Here is a 21,440-nt window from a genome sequence, read left to right on the forward strand (position 1 = left end):
AGTTGTTTTCTATAATTTCTAAAAATCTGTTATATTGTAGAGAGAGGTTCAGGATGGTGTGGGGGCGGCGTTTGGAGACGTTGAACCCGGTCAGGGAGGCGAGATGTGTGCGCACAAACCACGCCCCGCATCCCCATGAGGTCCCTGGGGGCCCTTAAATGATGAGGCCTCAGGGTTTAGGAACCCAGAATCACTCGGGCCTACTATCTCTCTGTCAGCGACAATCTCAGAGTCAGTGAGCCCCTACACTAAACCTCTTGGATTTAGGTCTAACTACACTGCTTGGAAATATGACTTCTTCCAACCCCGACCAGCGCCTGGAGCATCTCCTCAGCGCCGTGGAGAGCGAGTTCCAGAAGGGCAGCGAGAAGGGAGACGCGTCCGAGAGGGATATTAAACTGACGCTGGATGATGCAGACTTATGGATCAAGTTCAAAGAGTTAACCAACGAGATGATTGTCACCAAAACTGGGAGGTAAGCAGCGACCTGTCGGGAGGCCGCGGTTGCGTCTTTTGCGCACAGGCCGGGTACATTTTACGCGCTTTTTACGCACGGGGTTTTCGGTGTGAAGAATTAAAGTTTGAAAGATGAATAGATCGTTTTTAAATCCAATTGTTTCACACTCACTTGAGTGCTATGTCAAAAGTGCTGCTCCTCAGGTCTTAAGAGGCCTGAGGTGGTTTTCTAAAAATGGTAACGAAACTTGGTTCTGTCAGTGAGCTAAAATAAAATGATGTTTCAGAACACTCTAAACAAAATCAACTCACAAACTGAATCAAAAACAATTCTAACAAATCATCCTTGTTGTTTTCCAGGAGGATGTTCCCGGTGCTGAGGGCGAGCGTCAGCGGCCTGGACCCCAACGCCATGTACTCGGTGCTGCTGGATTTCGTGGCCGCGGACAACAACCGGTGGAAATACGTGAACGGGGAGTGGGTCCCCGGTGGCAAACCGGAGCCCCAGAGCCCCAGCTGCGTCTACATCCACCCGGACTCCCCCAACTTCGGAGCGCACTGGATGAAAGCGCCGGTGTCCTTCAGCAAAGTGAAACTCTCCAACAAACTCAACGGAGGCGGACAGGTGAGGAGAATAATGATAATGCGCAAAGAGTATCATTAATTATGGGGACTTTACTTTGTATACAATTTAATCTGTAGCACTATTAATTTAGAGAAGTTATTTAATCTTTACATAGCCTATTATTTTTAACATTAAAATATACCACTGGAATATAAAATACACTTGTTTCCAAAACCCGTTCACTTATTTGAATTATTCTGAAACATTTCAAAATAAAATGTATCATTATTATCAAAAAAGTCACTAAGTTCAGCCTATTGCTGTGATATTTACAGGATACCATCGGTTTTGTGTCACTTTACGGCTCTATCCTCACCTGATCTGAGAAAAATACTATACTGGCTGTGAAATAGCATCCCTGCTGTTTTTTTAAAAATAATAAATACTAACATTCATTTATATTTTTCCCACAGATCATGCTGAATTCTCTGCACAAATACGAGCCGAGGATACACATCGTGAAGGTCGGAGGCATCCAGAAGATGATCAGCAGCCAGTCCTTCCCAGAAACACAGTTCATCGCTGTCACCGCTTACCAGAATGAAGAGGTCAGTTGTGCACAGAGCACATGCCAGTCCTGAGACCCTATTGAGACCCTATTAACTCTAACTTATCTTGAATATACAGTATATTGATTGAAATGCTAACAGTTGTCATGTCCTCCTCACAGATTACTGCCCTGAAGATAAAGCACAATCCCTTTGCCAAGGCCTTCTTGGACGCCAAAGAAAGGTAAAGACTCGAACCTAAAATGTTCTCTCAAATGATAAAGTAAATGTTCTGATAGAATGGCATCTAATGTTATTTCTGATTGCAGGAGCGACCATAAAGAAATCACCGATCACAGTGCAGACAGCCAACAGTCTGGATACTCTCAGCGTGAGTTTTTAATTCTACATTTCTGAACAATCACAAGAAAGTTCTTCTACTGTGCATCAGAGAATGTGTATAAAGAGAAGAGCATCTGAACCGGCTTCATGTATTCTCATACAGACATATGTTATATGACTTAATATTGTGTGTTTAATCCCACAGTTGGAGGTTGGTTCCTCCCAAGCCAGAGTCCCATCTGCCCCAGCAGCAGCCCTCCTCAGTTCAGCGGCACGGCGGGCCACTCCTCCGGCTCCTACTGCGAGCGCTACTCCAGCCTGAGGAGCCACAGAGCGGCCCCGTACCCCGGCCACTACGCCCACCGCACCTCCAGCACAAGTAAGACATGCACAGACCTGAAGCTCAACATGTCAGGACTCAAAATAAACAAGAGAACTGATATTAAATTGTGGTGTGTACTTCATTTTTTCCAGACAACTACATGGACAACACTTCAGGGGCTCTGCCCTCTCATGACAGCTGGTCTGCTCTTCAGATCCCCAACTCCACAGGCATGGGCACTCTGTCCCACACCACCAACTCCACATCTAACTCCAGGTAAACATTTCTCAGCTTTCATTTTTGTAGTTTTATCTAAAGAGGCAGAAAAATGGGAACATTAACCAACATGATTGTAATAATAACCCTCTTGTCCCCTCTCGTCCACAGTCAGTACCCCAGCCTATGGTCAGTAGCTGGCACCACCCTCACCCCTTCTGGCTCGGCCTCGGGCTCCATACCTGGAGGTTTGACCTCCCAGTTCCTGAGGGGTTCCTCCTACACGGGCCTGACCTCCTCGCTGCCCGTCTCCTCGCCGTCCTCCATGTACGACCCCAGCCTGGGCGAGGTCGGCGTCGGGGATGCTCAGTTCGAGAGCTCCATCGCCAGGCTGACCGCATCCTGGGCACCTGTGGCTCAGAGCTACTGAGCAGCAGCTGAAACTTGAACATTGTTGAAGGCTTTAGGAGCAGGACTAAAGACATATGAAATAAAAGATCCTGGAGAAGATGTGGAATTATTCGCTCCAGAGCCTCTAATTTAAGAAAGGTGTAAGTTTAGGCTGGAGTCATACTGAACAAAGTTGATGTGCAAAGACAGGACTTGAATGACAATCATCTCCTTCCATGTTGGACAATATCACCCTAGAATATTCAGCCTTAGAACAGCTTCATGGTCAGAACACCTTCTTTGCTCTTAGTAACATGTTTATTTCACCTTTTTAAACTCATTTAGCTCCACACAAAAAAAGAACTGAACAATCCTTCATATTTTTGTTTTTATTCTTAGATATATAAGATGAAAAAAAATGGTTCTGCTAACATAAATGTGTATATGTGTGTAAATAGAATAAATTAACGTCCAGTGTTTTCCGTATAAATGTGCCTTTTCTGATTGCAATAAATGATCCGAGTTCGGACTGAGAGACACAAGTGCCTTCTGTATCTTGGCAGGGTGTTGTTGGGCAAAAAGACCCCTCACCCCTGTGCAAACACCTGTACATAACTATCTATTTGTATTTGAACTCCCTGTGAGTTTTATTTATGTCATTTAATAATAAATTAAAAATGTTTGTTTTCTCAAACTTGGGCTTCATTTTGTCTGTTTGGTGCACGCGTAGTACCTTGTAAAATGACTGAAATACCAGGAATGTATTGTTTCTCAGCTTTAAGGGAGACGCTCATCCAAAAATGAAATTTCAGTCATTATCTACTCACCCTCATGCCAAAAGAAAGCTGGGTGAAGTTTCGTAATCCACAAAACATTTGTGGAGCTTCACAGCAAAACAGCATTGCAGCATTCTCCTCAATAACTGAAGTAGATGGGGACTAAAAACTAAAATATAACAAAAAACAAAAAAACAAACAGAAAATGGCTCCGTACAGCTTTTCTAGTGTAATTCAAGTCTTCAGAAGCCCTGAGATCCCAAATTGATTTGAAAAGATGCTATTTACACCCTCCACGCATGGTCGAGCTCATCAGACGCTAACGCTTTTAGCTCAGGAGTGTTTCATCTTACAGAAAGGTTGTAAATAAGATATTTTTGGATCTAAGGGCTTCTGGAGACTTGATTACTACGGACACGCTGTGTGTAGCCATATTGTAGTTTGTTTTTTGGTTGTTTTTTTTACATTTTAAATTTTTTAATTCCCCATCTACTTCAGCTGTTCAGGAGAAAGCTGCAAGGTTGTTTTACTGTGAAGCTCCAGAAATGTTTTGTGGACTAATAAAACTTTACCTGACTATCCAGCGGCATGAGGGTGTGTAGATAATGACTCAATTTACATTTTTGGGTGAACTTTTCCTTTAGGCACTTTAGGCAATACATTTGTGTCTTTTTTAGTGAAAACATAACTTCTCAATACGCAGAGAAAAACAATAAAGCATAAAACACCATGTACATTAACACTAAAGTCCTATCATCCGTAAGGTCAAAGGTCAAACAAAGTCCACTGTGGTTTTATTAATTAAAATAAGTATCAAGGGTCATGCTGCAGACAACTTAAAAAACATTTCTCATGTTGAACCCGTGGGTTAATACTCGTGGTGTAACTCTGTGTAACCTCAATCACCAAACATTTTCGCCCCGTGTTATGAGCTTTCCTTAAATAACAGCGTCTGCACGGCTACGCTAAGTGAATGTGGCTTCTCTGACATGTAATTGATATGAGGAGGTGATGGAGAAGTGTCCAGTTTAAGAAATCTATTGGGGTACTTTTCCATCACTGGCACCCTTTTGTTACAATCTGCATTATGGTGCGACGTACGGCTGACACATTCAGATCAGCATGTGAGGAGAGTCTAAGGTACTGAATACGGACCCAAAATGGAAACACCTGGGACTGAATATTATAAAGTGAAACATTAACACAGCTTTACATTATTAGTAGGAATGTAGAGGACGCAGACCAAACTCAGATTCTCAACATTTTTATTTTCAAACACGACTTGAACCACCATGTTAGAACAACAATGTCTGTGTGTCACAATGTTTTTATATTATATGAGTAGAAAAAAAATGATAGATGAAAGAAAAATAATTTAGTAATATGTTTTATAGATGTCATAGTTATGATATGATAGTTATTATAAAGTGTTACCAAGGAGGAAGGAAAAATGCATATGGTGAAGGATTTAAAATTATCCATAAAAAGTAATTTGTTTTTGTGTGGCTGATGGTTATATACATTTTGATCATTAAGGACTCGAGGTCACAGCTTACACAACGTTGTATGTAACTCTCAATATGATATAACACAATGCAAATTCACAATAGCATACATGTTAATGGTAAAGTGCATGAACATGTATAAAATTTAAAAAAAAATTTAAAAAAAATCTAATTTGACCAAGTACTAAATCAGATTTGTTTTGGGGCTAATTTTAAAAGTGTCATGAATTTGCATTTGGAAGAAATTAAAATTAAAAATAGCATTTGCAGTACTATGCTCAACTAACAAGGGGAAAAAAATACAGTAAAGATTACAGTTAAAGTAGCCCACGGTTGATTCAGCTCCAGCTCATACCTGAGGCCGCTGGCTCGGCCGTACACTCATGATGTCAGTGGTGTGATGTGTGTGTCAGGCCCACAGAGGCTCGGCCCCTGAGCAGTGATGGAGTGGTCCTCACCGAGGTGCAAATGAAGGCTGGAGGGTCACAGGGCCACAGGCAAACAGTAATGAAGCAGCAATGTGACCTGCAGCTGGCGGGGCCGATCACTCGGACCAAAGGTCTCCTCATGAAACGCTGACATTTCTGAATACCTCCACTTTACTGCCTCCCGAATGTAGGTATTTATCTCCGTTAGCTTGAACAAAATACAGGAGCTGTCTTTGTGTCAACTGTGGACTGTGATACACTTTCACTTCAGGTTATGAATATTATTCAGATGAGAAAATAAACATAAAGCTTTATTTTTTCTTGTCACAACTGTATTAATGGGATACGTCAGGCCAATAATGTATCCACTGTAGCAGTGGTATGCAGATCTCTTACTTACATTACAATAATTTGTATTCAAAATTGTACTGAAGTAAGTATTAAACATACAAGTACTCATTTAGCGAATTCACATATTATTCCATTTACATATTGAATAACTAGTAACTTGAATTTAAAAAACAACAACTTTGAATTGTAGTGAATCAGCAGTATAAAGTTACATGAAAATGAAATACTCAAGTAAAGAACAAGTGTAATTAAGTATAGTAATTGACTAAATGCACTTTTCTATGGCTGCTTTTCACTTGTCGATGAGCACTGAATTAGAGGCTGATATTTAAAGCTGCATCAGTCACTTTTTAACCACTTGGGGGCAGTGAAAAAAAAAGCTGAAAATAAATGATCAGACAATCACTTCAAGTTGTCGTAAATATGTGGACAGCACATCTCGCTGACACAAAGCAATGTTTACATTATTTAGAGTCGATTTGTGATCACTTGATAAAAGTAAATATAGGCTGTCATTTTATGCAGGGGTTTATCAGGGTTGTCTCCCTGCTGCTGTTAGAAACAGGGTTGATGAAAACCAAAACAAAGCTCTAAAAGAAGCTAAAAGGCCTTCTAGAACTAGCGACCCTGGTCACATTTCACATATGACACATTTGATCCAAATTTATACAACAAGAATACATCAAAAACCAAGCTAGTAGCTCTTTGAAGCTGTGGGGTACTTACACACAGTGGTGCTTTGAGCTAAATGCTACCATTAGCATGCTAACATGCATCAGTGATGATAAAGCATGGTATAATGTTTACTATCTCAGTGTGTTAGCAGACTAGCTAAACACAAAGCAGGCCTACAACTAAGGCTGAATCAAATGTCATTAGTATTGTAAGTACTTGGTCATAAAATAAATGGTAAACTTTTGTCCTGACCTACATTAAAGGTTAAGGAATAAGCAAAGTTAATCCACTTCATCCTGAGGGGAATATAAATGACTGTACCAAATTTCACTGCAGCTGCAATTTCATTTCAGTATGGACCAATATGGTGGACTGACCTACAGACAGGCCGAGGTGCAGACAGCGTGGCTCAAAACATGAACGGCATAATGAGTCCATAAGAAAACATGAACAGTACTGAACATATACTATAATTAACATATTGAGTTTCTGCACAGTAATCCAACTGATTTGTATTTAACATGTCTGTATTTCTCCATTTCCATATTGTCATTTCTGTACTATTTGAAAATCTGTGCCACTGGACGATTTACACTTTTGCTGATATTAGCCAGTGTGTGTGAATTATATTGGCCTATCGTTACTATGTAACACGTGTGTGTCTATTATATGGACCAAATACAGTGAGTATAGCCTTGAGGTTCTTCTCATTATTAAATTGGAGTTTGAAGTTGAATGACTTCATTTTGTTCAGTAAACAACAAAAGCCCAAAATAAAAGAGTCAGTGAGCCTGTGTGCTTCATCTTCAGTGTGGTTTGTGTGTGTGTGTGTGTGTGTGTGTGGCTGTTTATGAGCAGTTGTCCAGACTTGGTGAGGAGGATGTTTGCTGATGGTCTTTGCTCAGTCTGGAGCGATAAACAGGTCCTGCTGGGCCCACGGCCATCTCTGCCCTCTCCTGTGTGTGCTTGTGTGTGTTGATCTGAGGACGCTGAGCTGACTGAAGCCTTTGTCCTCCAAGATGGCTGATCTGCTCTGTACACCTCAGCCCGCAGCCTGTGTTGGCCTTCACTAATTGACAATTGGAGTTTGACTTTGCACACCAGCCAACTCTCCACCCCTGGAAGTGTGTGTACCAAATACGCTTTACAGAGTGTGCTCATCACCCAGGTGTGGAGGACGGAGGGCTCTAAACAACAGATGCAGATGTTGGGTCGGGTCACTGTTGCCTCATCAGGGCTGTAGTTATTAGTTTAAGCTGTAGTGTTGGGGAAAACACACCAAAATGGGCTTACAATCAGAGTTTTTTGACAGAATTGGAGTGTATTCATTACATAAACTAAAAGTCATTGAAAGAAACAATGCTGACACAAACAAGGACCAAAGTTAGACTGGTGCTCCCCATCCCATCTCTGTCCTGGTGTCCCCTCACGTATCCCTCCTCCACTTCCAGGAATAAGCCTTATGGAAGAAGACAGAAGGGCGAAGCGGCCTCCACAAACACTACAGATTATGACGGTGAGTCACATTGTGCAGGGCCTTGCGGCTGATTTACGAGGGGGCCGCTGCCAAAAAACAAGTTGTCAAGTCTGGAACAGCGAGTCAGCGCAGCGGCGGGGAGGTGTGTTTGCAGACCGCCCCCTCGTCCGCCCCGAAACCCCAACCCCGTCCCTCTGATGTCTGTGTGTCTTCGTTAATGAAGAAATTCTGGTACCTTGGTGAGACATTGCTCTCAGCTGAGCAGACTCTGCCTCCTCAGTGCCCTCATACAGCCACCCCACCCATCCGCAGTCCCATCAGGCCTCTGGCTTCACCTCCCCTGCAGTTAATGGAACTAACTGGAAGTTGGGCAACTACAATGATCCCCAGTCTGTGACAGAAGCCTTGCATTTCTTATCTTTTGAAATAAATAAATTACTAAAATGTCTAGAAACAACTGATGGCTGACAGCACATTTTCTTTTGTCAGTGTGATTATTAGATGTTGGTTGCTGTGAAGCTTTGAAGCAACTATGGTCTTCAGTGATCCCTGGTTTTACTTTCAGATACATTTCTGTCTAATTCCAATGAATTCCACTGTCAAGATGTTTGCTACAAGATGACATTTTCCAACCCAACATATACTTGGGTTCTGCAATGGCCCAGCCTGACTGGATCTGACTGGTACGACCAAATTTGAGACCCAAAACTGACCGAATCTCTGCAAATCTCTTTAAACACATAACATACATACAGTACATACATGGACACCAACAACTGGCACAGTCAAAAAGAAGAAGGGAGATATTTCTCAATAAATAACACTTGAAATAACCAACCCAAACACAAGCTTTACACAAAAATGCTCCCAAACTGATCTCAAACCTGTTACCTTCTGGAACCTGTCTCTTCAAAGCAGGTTCAAATCATAGTGTGGCAGAAATCCATCAGATACCACAGTGTGTTACATTTTTAAAGAAATTCTTTAAATCTGACATACATTATTTGATGAATGATATGCAGAATTAGTGGACATGAAAAAATAACTGGTACAGTCCTTTAAATCAGTCGTTGCCAACCTGGGGATAAGGACCTCCCAAGGGCCCCAGTGTTAACATCATGGATCACAAGATGAGTAAAGCAATAAGGTAAAAAAAACAAAAACAAAACATAAAAAAATACATCTACACACAATTCTACACAGAACTGCCCTGTAACCTGCCCTCTGTGGTTGTATACCTCACGGTGTATAAATCAAACATGGTGGCTCTCACTCTGTAGCAGGTCAGTCCTTTAAAACACTATTGTCCCGATCAGACAGACGTCCTTAGTGTTTTTGAACTCCATGAGCAATGTCACACATTAGGAGGACTTGCTAGGCAGCATAAGCTAATGTATGTTTCCTCCGGTCGCCACAGTGATGGTGACAGCCTCTCACCATCCTGACAGGCCAGTCCAGTTAGCTGTGGACGGTCACACAAGCAGGAAAGACTTGTAAGCAAACTGGTCCTCACTGAAGTAACATTTAGCAGAGGTGCATGATATCCAGTGTGGTCTGAGTGAGAAAGCGTGTCTTTCACTCATTGGTAGCAGCGTGCTGATTATTCTCAGGGTTCAGACGACGTGTCGGTTACTGCATTCACACAAGTCAGTAACATAACAGCACCGTTTGGAAACAGTAAATAACTGTATATAAATATGTCTGAATGATGTGACAGCCGGTCAGCTTTGATTAAAGTTAATAGCGGCTTGGGTCAATTTCACTCACAAACTTAAAGGGGAAATCTACAAATGTTTACGTCTGTTTACAGCCATTACATTTAAGTGAAGTATGATAAGTTGCCTTTGGTGATGTCACCTGAGTCAGCATCTGTTGGGGCTGAAGGCTCCAAGTTTGAAAATATAAAAAAGTGAATTGAAAAAAGTGCTCTAACCACACTTGCTGTATGTAGCCCGCTCCTCACCTCTGCTTGAGGCTCCAGGCTACCAGCACATCACACCCAAATCCCTGAGTACTGAACTGTTGGCAGTTGAGTTGCATTGTGGGTAACTTAATCAAAGAGTCTCTTTTCAAAACAAAAACTTTTTTTTATTAAATTTCTTTTAATTTAAAACGTTTGAAAATTAAAGTTACAGTCCTTAAATGGTTCATGAAATAAACCCTGTTCTGAAGTTATTGATGGTGAGCATTTTTTAGCAATAGCCATTTAATGTATATACATTCATTATCTCTCTATATATTGGTGGAGTCCGCCATTCACACGCTGGATTCAAACAGCTTATTTTCACTCAATGGAATCAACCAGATACAATGCAAACATGCAATCCAGTGTTACTGTTGTTTTTAATTCCATCTCACTGATATCACCGTCATTATTTTCCCTGCTGGTGCTGCTTCACATTTCAGTGTCTGTACAACAATTTAATGGTCATTACCTGAGGCCACATGTTTAACTCAGAATAGGGTCATTTTAGCTGCTGCTTTCTTCTAAGCTGTTGGCTCATACACACATTTGATAGGTTTTTACACCACATTTTAGCCAAATGTCCACAATTTCATTTGTGTATTAAATCATTATTATTATTTGAACCTGTTTGCTACTGGAAATATTAATGATTTCACACAAATATAACAAACAGTTTCAAACAGCAAAATCGGCAGAATGTCATGAACAAAATGTATGTTTTTAAGAGTGGACCTTGGAGCAGGTAAATCCATGTGTCTGATTGATTAGCCTGACCATCCTGACTATCCAGTACACGATTATTCATATGATGACTGAAGAGCTGCTCTCAGAGATCACTCCAACACTTTACTTTACTCCTAGTAGAACTTCATGTCTTTGTCTCAACTTTAGTTCTCTTGAGCATTTTTAAATGTAATTCTGTATAAAGTTATGAAATGGTCTTTTTTTTCCAATTTCCTCATGAAAGCTTCTTCTAAAGGTTTTCATTTATATTAGTGTTTGTAATCATTGTACATTAACTACACAGGATAGAACCTCTCAAAAGCTTCTTTACACTTGAAGGAAAACACTGCTCCCTAGTGGTTCATTATGCCTTGTCTAAGAATTTCATGGGTACACAAGAAATATACTTTATTGCAAATACTTTGAAAATATCAGCACTTCCTGTATGATGTCATTAACCTGCATGGTGACAGCTCCAGGAAAACCTGTTCTCATTGTCGGCCAGTAGCCTTTGGATGTGATCCAAACAGAATATACTGTGCGAGGGAGTTCAATGACTCTGAGGGCTGTTAAAATAACTACTCTGGGCCTTGAACTCTTCAAGGTTATAAACTTTTACATTCATAGGCTGTAAAAATAGAAAGTGAGCAGGAGAAACGATCATTTCTCATTCAATTTTAGGGTACAGTTACTAAACTGAGTAAAATACACTCCAACCACTCATGCATGACTTTGATTTTAAATTCCTTTATTTAAAAAATTCAGACATCTTTAAATATTGAGACGACATGCACAGTGGGGGTATTACAGTCATCAATCTTCTTATCATGACAAAAAAACCAAACAAAGCAAAGTATGAACTTAAGACAAACAAAGTCAGTCAACAAGTTAGTCAACAAAACCTTGTCCAGTAACGAGAGAACAGATGAGGGGGGTTGTTTGGTGCCTGACGCTGGCTCTGATATGATGGACATGAATCACAATGTAGATTCTACAGGTGAAGCTGACAACAGGAAGTCTCAGCTGAATTTGGCTTTAGAGAAATCCATCTCTGGGTGCTGAGCCATGAACCTGCAGAGAGAGAAGATCTCAGAGTCACAAATGAGACCACGTGTTGTTTCCAAAGCAAGAAATCACAATCATTTCATCATTAACTCAGGACATTTTGACTTTGCACAGGAAATTATCTCTACTCCTTGACTTTAGATATACCTTTCTTTTATTCTTAAATAATGGATGGGTTCTAGTTTATCCATTTCTCCACATTTCTATTTGTGCATGATCAAACTTTTCTCTTGCTGGTATACAGCAGTATACCACCGACCATTTACCTTAAGCTATAGCACCTCCATCTGGCCAGAGAATGAGCTGTTTACAAACTTACAATAGGGAAAAGATGCATGATCCCCCTGAGATGACACCATCAGACAACACATTTGATTGGACGGACACAATGTGAACTTTGTGTCAATAAAAAAACCTCTGAGAGGACCTATAATACGACTACAGTCACCACAGTAGTATTGTTTAACCCGTATAAAACTATACAAGAATCTTAAAGGCAGCTTTACAAGCTTTAAGAGGAAGTGGACGTCGACATGACAGCAGACATGTCTCCTGAGAGCAGCAGAGGAGGAAGAAGGTCATTTACTACCAATTGTGATGAGAGAGTCCTTCACAGCCGACTCACAGCTCTGACGCTAGCTCACATCAGGGTCTTATCAGCAGCTCTGAGGAATATTTAACATGATGCCTCGTGGATGGACCACTGGATCAGCAGAGGTTACTGTTCCTAAAATGACTGACATCACAGTCAGATTGTCGTGATCAGAACAATCATGAGGTGAAAGCACCATTTTATTTCATTATCGATTATTCCTTTTGCCTATAAAATGCCACATAAAAAAAACAAACAAAACATTTTCAGATTTCTTCTTTTGCCCAATCACCATTATACAACCCAAAGACTCTTTATCTAGGTCTAGACTATCACACTTAAGAAGCTGGAAACAGCAAAGGTTTGACATGTTTGCTTGAAAATTATTGAAAAGATTAATCAATTAGCAAAATTGAGAACTAATTTTCTTTTGATTAATCGATGTGCTGATATTTGATATTTCAGAGTCACCTGAACCTTTTAAAATGGGATCACTTATTTCTAACTACACACACTGAGATTCTTTTTTTCATTTTCAAACCTGCAGTCTTCACCCTCAACACAAACTGACTGTGTGTTGGGTGACATCATCAAGTGACATCACTTAAGGATATCACACAGCTCCCTCTGGAGACACTAAAGGCTTTACTGTGCGTTCATGTGCTGTCAGAATTATGGGAAAAATGTTTTTTCCGACTGGAAAATTCACATGAATGCCCCCTTAAGTCTGAAACATGACAAAAGTAAACACTGGGTCGATGGTAACAAACTTTTACCAAAGTCATGTATTGTGTCGTCATTGTATCGTTTCCTTTGCGCTTTGAAAAAGGGTGTCTGGGTGCCTTTATCAGACAGAATAAGGCATTGTGGTGATTAGCCACAGGGTTGTGTGGGAGGGTTTTTCAATGGCTCATTCGAGTGACGTAATGTTGTGAACTCTAGGGCTTTATAACCTTATGAGAAAACACCGACAACAGATTAAGATATCTAGTTGTTATCTGCGATGGATTACATATCTTGGTATTATCACTGAAAATCACCGCGCAGACACCAAAATGAATTAGAAACAATGGCTGTGTAGAGGGAAGGAAATCAATCTCTAAATTTTAAGGAGAACTAAAAAAATGGTTGGGAGGTTGTAGTTAATGGGCCAACACACGCAAAACCACAGTAATACCTTCAAAGTGCACCAAAACCCAAGTGGATCATCTGGAAGAACTGTGGTGCTCTGAGACAGTATCATGGGTGATGTGGAGTGAGAGATTACAGCTTGTTTGTGGTCAGATGTGTCTCCTTGAAGCGGGTCACGTCTGTGCCTGGCAGAAGCTGGTACACACTATCTTTTATTGCTACAGTTAGCGCAGGTGAGCCTGGCCTTGAGCAGAAATATGTAACACTGAAGACAAAACTAGGCAGCTTTCAAATTCACTCTTCTAATAAACTCTTTATACGCCATAAAGCTTCTGTTAAACTGACTATGGATATATTGTCTGCTTTGGAGAGTTAGCCTATAAAACCCCATAGATGTCAGCTGACGGAGGATAAAAAGATCTTTAAAGAAAAACTGAGCGGGCGTATTATCGCACTTACTTTTTAAGAATGTCTTGTTTCTTCTGCTCTTCAGATGTAGGCAGGCCCATTGATTTCTGCCTTTGGTCATACATCATCTTCTCTACCATCCCACGCGTCTCCCCGTCCAGGTCTGACAGCTGTTCGGCAGGAAAAACACACAGTCAGGATGAGGCAGAAGGCTTTTACTACACGTGTATACGGAGGCAGAATACACCTAAAGGCTTAAACTTGACATGGTTTACCTTTGAGTTCTCTGGACACACTTTCTTGGTGTTAATTTCTGGATCTGTAGTAACAATCCTGCTCCACCACTCCATTTTATTTATCTGAAATTAAAGAATGTAATTAGGCTCAGGTTCTTCATTCACTTGGTTGCTGCTAAAGATACACAGAACAATGGTTATAATGTGTCTTCAGCAACCCACAACAACTCTGTTCTTACCTTTTCAAAGTGGACTGTAACAACCTTCCCATCGTCGAGGAGCCAGGAGCTTTCCTCCACCTTTACCTCGTTGTAAAGCTGCCCTTCAATAACAGGAGGGTGTCCCTTCAGGCCCACTTTGATGGAGCGTCGCTGGATGTCCACGACTACATCTCTCCCCTTAATGCGGAACTTGACATCAAAAGGCACCACCAGCTGTAGGAGGATGGTAAAATTGATGATGCGTATTAGATTCTGTTTTATCCGCAGCTATCAAAACTACAAAACACTGAGGGTGGAATCACCTGGTATTACTGACTGCCAGCATTGTTAAGATCAATACACTGGATCTCTGCTGATAGAAGATGCAATCATACCCATGATTCTGCTTTTGGGCGTGAACCAATTTAGGTGTAAAACTTGTTGATCGGTTCATTAATGTACAAACATGGTCAGTGACAAGATGCTCATATGTGGAGAAGTGACAGTTACACTTGCGCAATGATAAGAAAATGATTTATACATTGCAGAAATGAGTGTGATTTGTGCAGTAAGAAGTAACAGTTTTAAGACAGAATGAAATAAATTTGGCCTGTTAAAAAAAAATACAGCCAATAAAAATGCACTGAGCATGCCCAGTTTAGCGAATGGAGTGTACCAGGAACTTCATTTGACAGCAACAGACACATGTTTCCCCTGACTGTCTGTACACACTGTAAATAAAGTGCAAGGCACACACATCAACTGATGTGACACCTGTAGCACAGATCGGACATTACATAGACAGGAGCTGCTTTTCTCGAGGGAAGAAGCTTGTCGACACTATTCCCACGAGATGACATACATCAACCAGCAATGATGTGTGTCAAGACACCTCCAGAGTGTAGGCTGACATAGAAAACAATGGGTGATAGTGCTCTGACACATGTCATATATACTGCTGGTGTGTGTTGGCCGTAAAGCATCTATAATGGATATCTTTATAATAACAGTGTATGAAATGACTATGTGACAATATGAAAGGGGTTTCTCAAAGTGATGACCCTGCAAAGATTTATCACCTGACTCTGCAGCTCACTGCGGCTTACAGAGCTTTATCGTGAGTTTCAGTTCATTGTTTAGCTGACTGGCTGCAACTTTTCTCTTTTGGTTCACTCTCACTACTATCACAGGACCCAGACACACCTCAACACCAAAGAACCAGCGGTGACAAAGCCTGACTGTTTCATTGCCTCTCGTTGCCTGTGTCTCAGTCAAAAAACTGTACTTGAACACTACTATATTATACACAAAATTTTATCTTCACAACTTAATTCTGCTGCCCCCCCCAAAATGTAGGTTTAAGAGTGAGGTGCTTTTACAAATGCTCCACAAATATCCATCCTGTAAGCAACATCTCCGGGCTGCTAATCAATACCAATGTAGACAAAAAAAGCTGCAGCATTAACATAAAATTTTGATTTCACTGTGCAATCTGATCTGAATAACAAGGACTTTCCTACCTAGTAAACGGTGTTAGCAAATAAAACAGATGACGTTCAAGTGAAAACTGCTATCTCTGAATATAAATATGAAAGGTGTGTAATGTTAAAAATGGACATTACTGAGCAAGAGAGGCCCAGGAAAACGAGGTAATGATCTGTCTCGTGATGTCACTGTTGAGAGTTTTTGGCAAAAATCTGGCTGTCTGAGCAGGAAGGTGATCTAAAAACACTTCCTCTGAGAGGCTTAGTAAACACAAATTGGTGACTCTTCCACAGAAATGTCGAGTCACAGCAATATCCTGAACTCACATCAACTTCAGACAGTGTCTGTGTCCACTTGTAGTTTGGCAGGTCAGCTCCATTTCCTGCATTAGGCTTAATTTTATCTTTGTCCTTCTCATCCTGCTCTCCTTCTGAGTCCGACTGGGGAAAAGAAAAATTAAGATGAGTACGTCAGCAGAACCAGATTTTACTGCTAATCAACACTCTAAAACGGTCCAACTGTTAACTCACCCCCTTCTCTTTATCTGCTTTGTCAGAGGACTTTTCATTGATTGTTGCGTCGATTTTCTGTTCTTCTTTCTTTTTCTAAAGTATAGAACAAAATATTAACCAAGTGATATTTGGCAGTGGTTTAGTGGTTCATGTGCGACAGAGCATCACAGGTCCCAGATTTCACCTTGTCGAGTTCGGACTGAAGTTTCTCTGCTTCTTCATCAGTCAGTTCCTGAATTCTGGGACCGTCGTCAGTTTTCTTTTTCCTCTCCTCCTCTGCTAGCTTGGCAGCTCTTTCGGCTTTCTCCTTCTTTTCCTTCTCCTGTTTCATCTGTTTGTCTTTGTTGGCCTTCATTGCTATTTTGTTGTGGTGGGCAAAAGCATCTTTGATAAGCTGAAACAAGAGATGGCGAGAAATGGGGGGAGGGGGTGGGGGGGTTGAGGTGCCACTGTTACTACATCGTACAGTATGCAGTCTCAAATGTCACAGAAGCTACAGATTCAGTAACACTGCTCACCTTCTCTGGAGCACCTGATTCTCCACCGGTGAAGAAATCAGTTTTGCGGCGTAGAAAACTGAAAAATGTGTTTACCAACTGTTGAGAGAAAAATAAGGGGTCACAAATTTCATCCAACAGATCACAGCTTTAATTTTTACTTCAGCATAACTAGACAACAGTAAATAGTCTTCAAGCTGACACCTCTTACACAGCATCAGCTTGATAGTACATATAGATTGATCATATTCATGGTTAGTTTATACATCTATAATATAAAATTCTCATTTCCTTTAGCCATCCTCCATAAAAAAAAAAAAAAACTGTTATTATTCACTGATCAAACTGCAAATATTTGCATCAAATGCAGAAAAACTACTTAACAATATCATCTTCATCCTTCCACTGACTACCTGTCTCAACCTTTAGTTCCTTTATCATAAGCAAAGACGTGCGGAAGGAAGTCTGATTCTTCTAGAAGTCATCTGACACCACCCAGACAGGACCCAGCATCTCAGTGCAACAAACAAATGTTTGCTTGTACGACGAATATTTATAAAACCTAACTTCCAGGAAAGAGGACCCTTAACTAATAAGTTTAAATTAGCTAAAATGAGCTAAAATTAGATTTTACTGACATTTCCTTCTGCATTGTTGGTCACATGTATGCCGAATTCAACTGAACACACAGCTGATAAAAACATAATATTATGGTCTGTCCACCGAGACAGCTTGTTGATAATGATAACGACATGAGTTAAAATCTGTAAAATTCTTGACAACGTTTTCTGCACGTGAATGCTTACAGACGAGGTGTGCCTACTAGCCTACATGCTAACTACATTAGCTTTTATATTAGCACGCTTGCTTAGCATGTCAGCAGCACACTGACTTACCTCTTGTACCCCTCCTTCGTGTTGTTGCGCCATAACAAGCAACATAGAGTCATACTTTTCTTCATCATCACCCATATTGGTGAATTACGAAAAGGTTGGATACAATGTGAGCTGAGAGATGACAAGCAAAAAGTTGTGTTAGCGACAATGTGAGGCCCTTGGTCACGCTACTCACTTCCTGGAAACAAACCCCGCCTACCCTTGATTTGCACCAATCGGAAGAATAGATTTTGAATGACAGTGGAAACATCCAATGAAGGGAGAGAATTGGTTCAGGAAGGAAGTGAGCCGCCCAGGAAGAAATCGAAGTTTCCAGAGAAGCCACCAAAAAAATATGATTTTCTTGCAAATATACTTTTAAACCACTACATTATCTTTTTTTTTTTAAAGTGGACATTTAAAATTATGTATATAAAACATTTGTTGGCATTCATTAACAGCTTTAAATGAACAAAATATATTGATTCCCCCAGTGTCAGATTAACCAATTGCTAGCTAGGTGTAAGGTGGCTAGGCTAGTGGAATAACATTCTGAAATTACAGTTGAATTTATTCAATGTGCTTTATTAGATTAAGGGTAACCATTAGGCTTTTATTTTATCTATCTATTTTTTTTTCAAATTTTAACAACAGACCGTTTCTCTTACCATACCAGGAAATGTAGGCTACAGGTTTCAACCATAATGATGAAACCAACTGAGAGAAAAGCAGCAACTGTGCTCTACCATATCATTTATTATTCATATAGGCTATACTTTAAACTGTTTAAGGAAAGATTGAGCATCCAAAAGTTTAATTTGGATGCAATTAATTAATTTTGCTGTTGGCCCCAATGTTTTGTGAAGTCAATGTCAACACTCTTCTCTTTCTGAGCTAATCAGGTACTTTGTTTGTTCATTGACAGAAAATAACCCTGCAAAATAATTACAATAATTATAATTATTATAATAATTAAAGTTGGTTTTTTTTCACACTTTTTTTAATATCATTTTAAAGGTTTGAGCTTTTGACTCTGGATAAAACAAGTAATTTGAAGATGTCACAGCTGTCTTTCTAATAAGCATTTATGATTCCTCTTTTGGCATTTTTATAGGCTTAACAAATCCACAATTAATCAGAAGCATAATCCACAAATCAATTGATACAAACGTTTCATAGTTGCAGCACTATTCAGTAAAATTTGCTGTAATTTGGGGTTAATTTCTCGCTAGCTAGGCTGGATTGAGAGCTTTGAATAGCTGCTCAGCATCAAAGAGTCCATGTTAGCATTGTTAGCTAGCTCCTGTTGGCTTGAGCACCCAGAAAGTATTTTTGTTCTTAACACAGTCGTATGTCATTGTAACTCTGAACAACCCAGCTAATGTTAGCTGCTGCCGTTAACAGTTTACTTACTTTGATGCTAAGCAATAAAACAAGGTCACAAACCATCCTAGCTAGTTAGCCAGCTAGGGAGCATGTGCAGGCTTGTTAAGATAGATAAACAAAAGAAGCTGTCAGTTTCTGTCTCAGCAACAGCAGGACCTATGCTTTAGATTAATAATGATGAAATAAAACAGACTTTTGATTGTTAAAATGTACATTTGTTTTCATTTGTATCCTATATTTATCTAAGCCTATTTCATATTGAACACTTTGGGGCTCAGTTGATAGCTCTGGTTCTTAATAAGTGGTACATCATTAGTAAAGTTTGTAGGCCTATCAGATGAGTTTCAATTGACTACTGCATTTATATAATTAAAATATTTTATATTTGAGATGTTGAAGTTGTACAGTTCATTTCTCTAAAGGCATCACAAACCATTAGTATTTTCACAATGTTTGTAGGCTAATTTATGAGATCCGAATATATTTTGTTGCATAAATTACAATTAATGATGCAATCAACAAAGGCAGATGAACAGTTTATAGCACTTTAAGCCAGCTACCAAGTATTATGTCTTCAGAGTGATCATCCAGGTGCTACTGGATGATAGTTCACTCTCTGTCTGTGACCCAGATTACATATATGTGAGCTGCCAAAAAATGAACTGACTCCACCTCATTTAAGCTTGTTAATTTTTGAGGATTTCCACAAGTTTGTTACCTCTATTGATATGTACAAGATGCTCATAACAGAAAATCTTTAGTTATTACAGTCAGATAAACCTGATGGAGTCAGCGGATTAAACGACATAGAAATAAATAAACCGGCAGCACAGTTGTAATCCTCAAAGCTATAAAAAAATCATTGGGTCCTTTCATGCAGGTCCAAGGTGTAAGTGGGGCACAGGTCAGCTGGCAGCCTGTGCGTTGACCCCGTCAGTCCTTGGTAGACTGGTACAGACGGAGTTAATGACTGAGGTAAACATGATAAATGTCATTCACCCCACCGGCTTCTGTGTTTCACTTTCCTGTGCTGCTGCTGAGTTTAACTAGCCTTATCGCCGCCACGTGGATGGAACCTAGATCCCTCGACATGGGAAGTCCATGGTCACTGTTTTTTTTTTTTTCCTCAGATGCAATGGTTTAAAAAAGGAGGGTCAAGGCTGAGCTTGTCGTGGGCAGGTCACATCCTGGATAAATAGGGCTGGAGCCTGTGGAGCGACACTGTTAGTGCTTTCTGGAGCTTACAGGCCTGCTATTTTTCCTTTGAAGGCATTCTACAGATATTTCTTCCTTCATAATGTTTCCTCTGGAGGAGATCACACCCAACACTTGCTCTGGTTACCGGGATCAGCATCCTCACACTATTCTTTACAACATCTTGAGCGGGAGGGAGAGTGGCTACCTCAACACCAAACTGAACCACAACACCACAGCGCACAACTGCCGCTGTGAGCAGAGGAGGACGGTTTGCCTGAAGGACCCAAAGGCCACCTGCCAGGTTGCCTCCAGCGTGCTGGTCAAAACCATCCACTTTGTAAGAAGTTTACCCTCCTTCAGTCAGCTTCCATCAGGAGATCAGTCATTATTGTTAAGACACTGCTGGGTTCCTTTATTTGTTCTGGGGCTTGCCCAAGAAAAGATAGTGTTTGAAGTGACTGATGCACCGAATTCAAGTATCCTGAGACAGATTTTGCTGGGACCAGGACCAGGACTCACTGAAAAGGTAGCTGAAAGACCAACTTTTGCTGGAGTGCACAAACTCAGAACTTGCTTGCATTATCTGTGGAATCTGGATCTCAGTCCGAAGGAATACGCTTACCTGAAGGGTGCTTTGTTGTTTAACCCAGGTAGGACACATTTTCATTAACTGTTTCATCATCATTCTAATTATTTTGTTGGATAATGTCATATGAGCTTAAACAGAAACTTCTCTTTATCTGTTCCAGCTGTTCAAGGATTGAGTGCCTTGCTGTCCATTGAAGGTCTCCAACAGGAAGCTCAGAGAGCTCTCCACGAAGTCATCCACCTCCTGCACCCAGAGGACACCCTTCGCTTCAGCAATGTCCTTCAAGCCGCCTCTGCCGTCCAGACCGTCAGCCACAGCCTGGTCACGGAGCTCTTCTTCAAGCCAGTTATTGGCAACACAAATATGTTACATTTATTAACAGAGATGTTGTTTGTGCAATAAGATCACAGTTAGTAAGACTTGAATGTTTGAATGTTGTAATATGGATTTTTTATACAGTGAACATAGTTGAAAAGCACACGAAATAAAGCTTTTAATACCTTCCTCAGCTTTATGAAGTTATGACC

At 40.5% G+C, this 21,440-nt stretch overlaps 3 protein-coding genes across 3 annotated transcripts; 2 read left to right on the top strand and 1 right to left on the bottom strand.

The window, feature by feature from the left end:
• Nucleotides 1-290: 290 nt before the first annotated feature.
• tbxta (T-box transcription factor Ta) lies at nt 291-2,879 on the top strand. Its single transcript, XM_073463461.1, has 8 exons — nt 291-475; nt 817-1,081; nt 1,495-1,629; nt 1,752-1,813; nt 1,899-1,960; nt 2,117-2,290; nt 2,386-2,509; nt 2,621-2,879. Exons 1-8 carry the CDS (start codon nt 291-293, stop codon nt 2,877-2,879), a joined length of 1,266 nt encoding a protein of 421 aa, XP_073319562.1.
• An 8,592-nt stretch (nt 2,880-11,471) lies between these two features.
• On the bottom strand, nt 11,472-17,934 carry nudc (nudC nuclear distribution protein). The gene is made up of 9 exons (XM_073463483.1): nt 17,763-17,934; nt 16,888-16,965; nt 16,554-16,763; nt 16,388-16,462; nt 16,184-16,297; nt 14,412-14,606; nt 14,212-14,295; nt 13,988-14,106; nt 11,472-11,811 (listed from the first exon to the last, which is right to left on the bottom strand). The coding sequence occupies exons 1-9, from the start codon at nt 17,835-17,837 to the stop codon at nt 11,760-11,762; spliced, it is 1,002 nt and encodes a 333-aa protein (XP_073319584.1). The 5' UTR covers nt 17,838-17,934; the 3' UTR covers nt 11,472-11,759.
• Nucleotides 17,935-20,338: 2,404 nt separating this feature from the next.
• LOC140993690 (nuclear receptor subfamily 0 group B member 2-like) lies at nt 20,339-21,421 on the top strand. The gene is made up of 2 exons (XM_073463200.1): nt 20,339-20,974; nt 21,074-21,421. The coding sequence occupies exons 1-2, from the start codon at nt 20,425-20,427 to the stop codon at nt 21,313-21,315; spliced, it is 792 nt and encodes a 263-aa protein (XP_073319301.1). The 5' UTR covers nt 20,339-20,424; the 3' UTR covers nt 21,316-21,421.
• The last annotated feature ends 19 nt before the right edge of the window (nt 21,422-21,440 follow it).

This window comes from Pagrus major, chromosome 3 (genome assembly GCF_040436345.1).
Source record: "Pagrus major chromosome 3, Pma_NU_1.0".
NCBI lineage: Eukaryota > Metazoa > Chordata > Actinopteri > Spariformes > Sparidae > Pagrus > Pagrus major.

Excerpts from the sequence above, each read along its gene's own strand:
- tbxta (XM_073463461.1), top strand. The coding sequence starts at position 291 with ATGACTTCTTCCAACCCCGACCAGCGCCTGGAGCATCTCCTCAGCGCC. Across the intron at positions 476-816 it reads ATTGTCACCAAAACTGGGAG|GAGGATGTTCCCGGTGCTGA; the intron begins GTAAGCAGCGAC and ends GTTGTTTTCCAG. Across the intron at positions 2,291-2,385 it reads CCACCGCACCTCCAGCACAA|ACAACTACATGGACAACACT; the intron begins GTAAGACATGCA and ends CATTTTTTCCAG.
- LOC140993690 (XM_073463200.1), top strand. The coding sequence starts at position 20,425 with ATGTTTCCTCTGGAGGAGATCACACCCAACACTTGCTCTGGTTACCGG. Across the intron at positions 20,975-21,073 it reads TGCTTTGTTGTTTAACCCAG|CTGTTCAAGGATTGAGTGCC; the intron begins GTAGGACACATT and ends TATCTGTTCCAG.
- nudc (XM_073463483.1), bottom strand. The coding sequence starts at position 17,837 with ATGGGTGATGATGAAGAAAAGTATGACTCTATGTTGCTTGTTATGGCG. Across the intron at positions 16,966-17,762 it reads ACGAAGGAGGGGTACAAGAG|TTGGTAAACACATTTTTCAG; the intron begins GTAAGTCAGTGT and ends TTCTCTCAACAG. Across the intron at positions 14,296-14,411 it reads TTACAGTCCACTTTGAAAAG|ATAAATAAAATGGAGTGGTG; the intron begins GTAAGAACAGAG and ends CTTTAATTTCAG.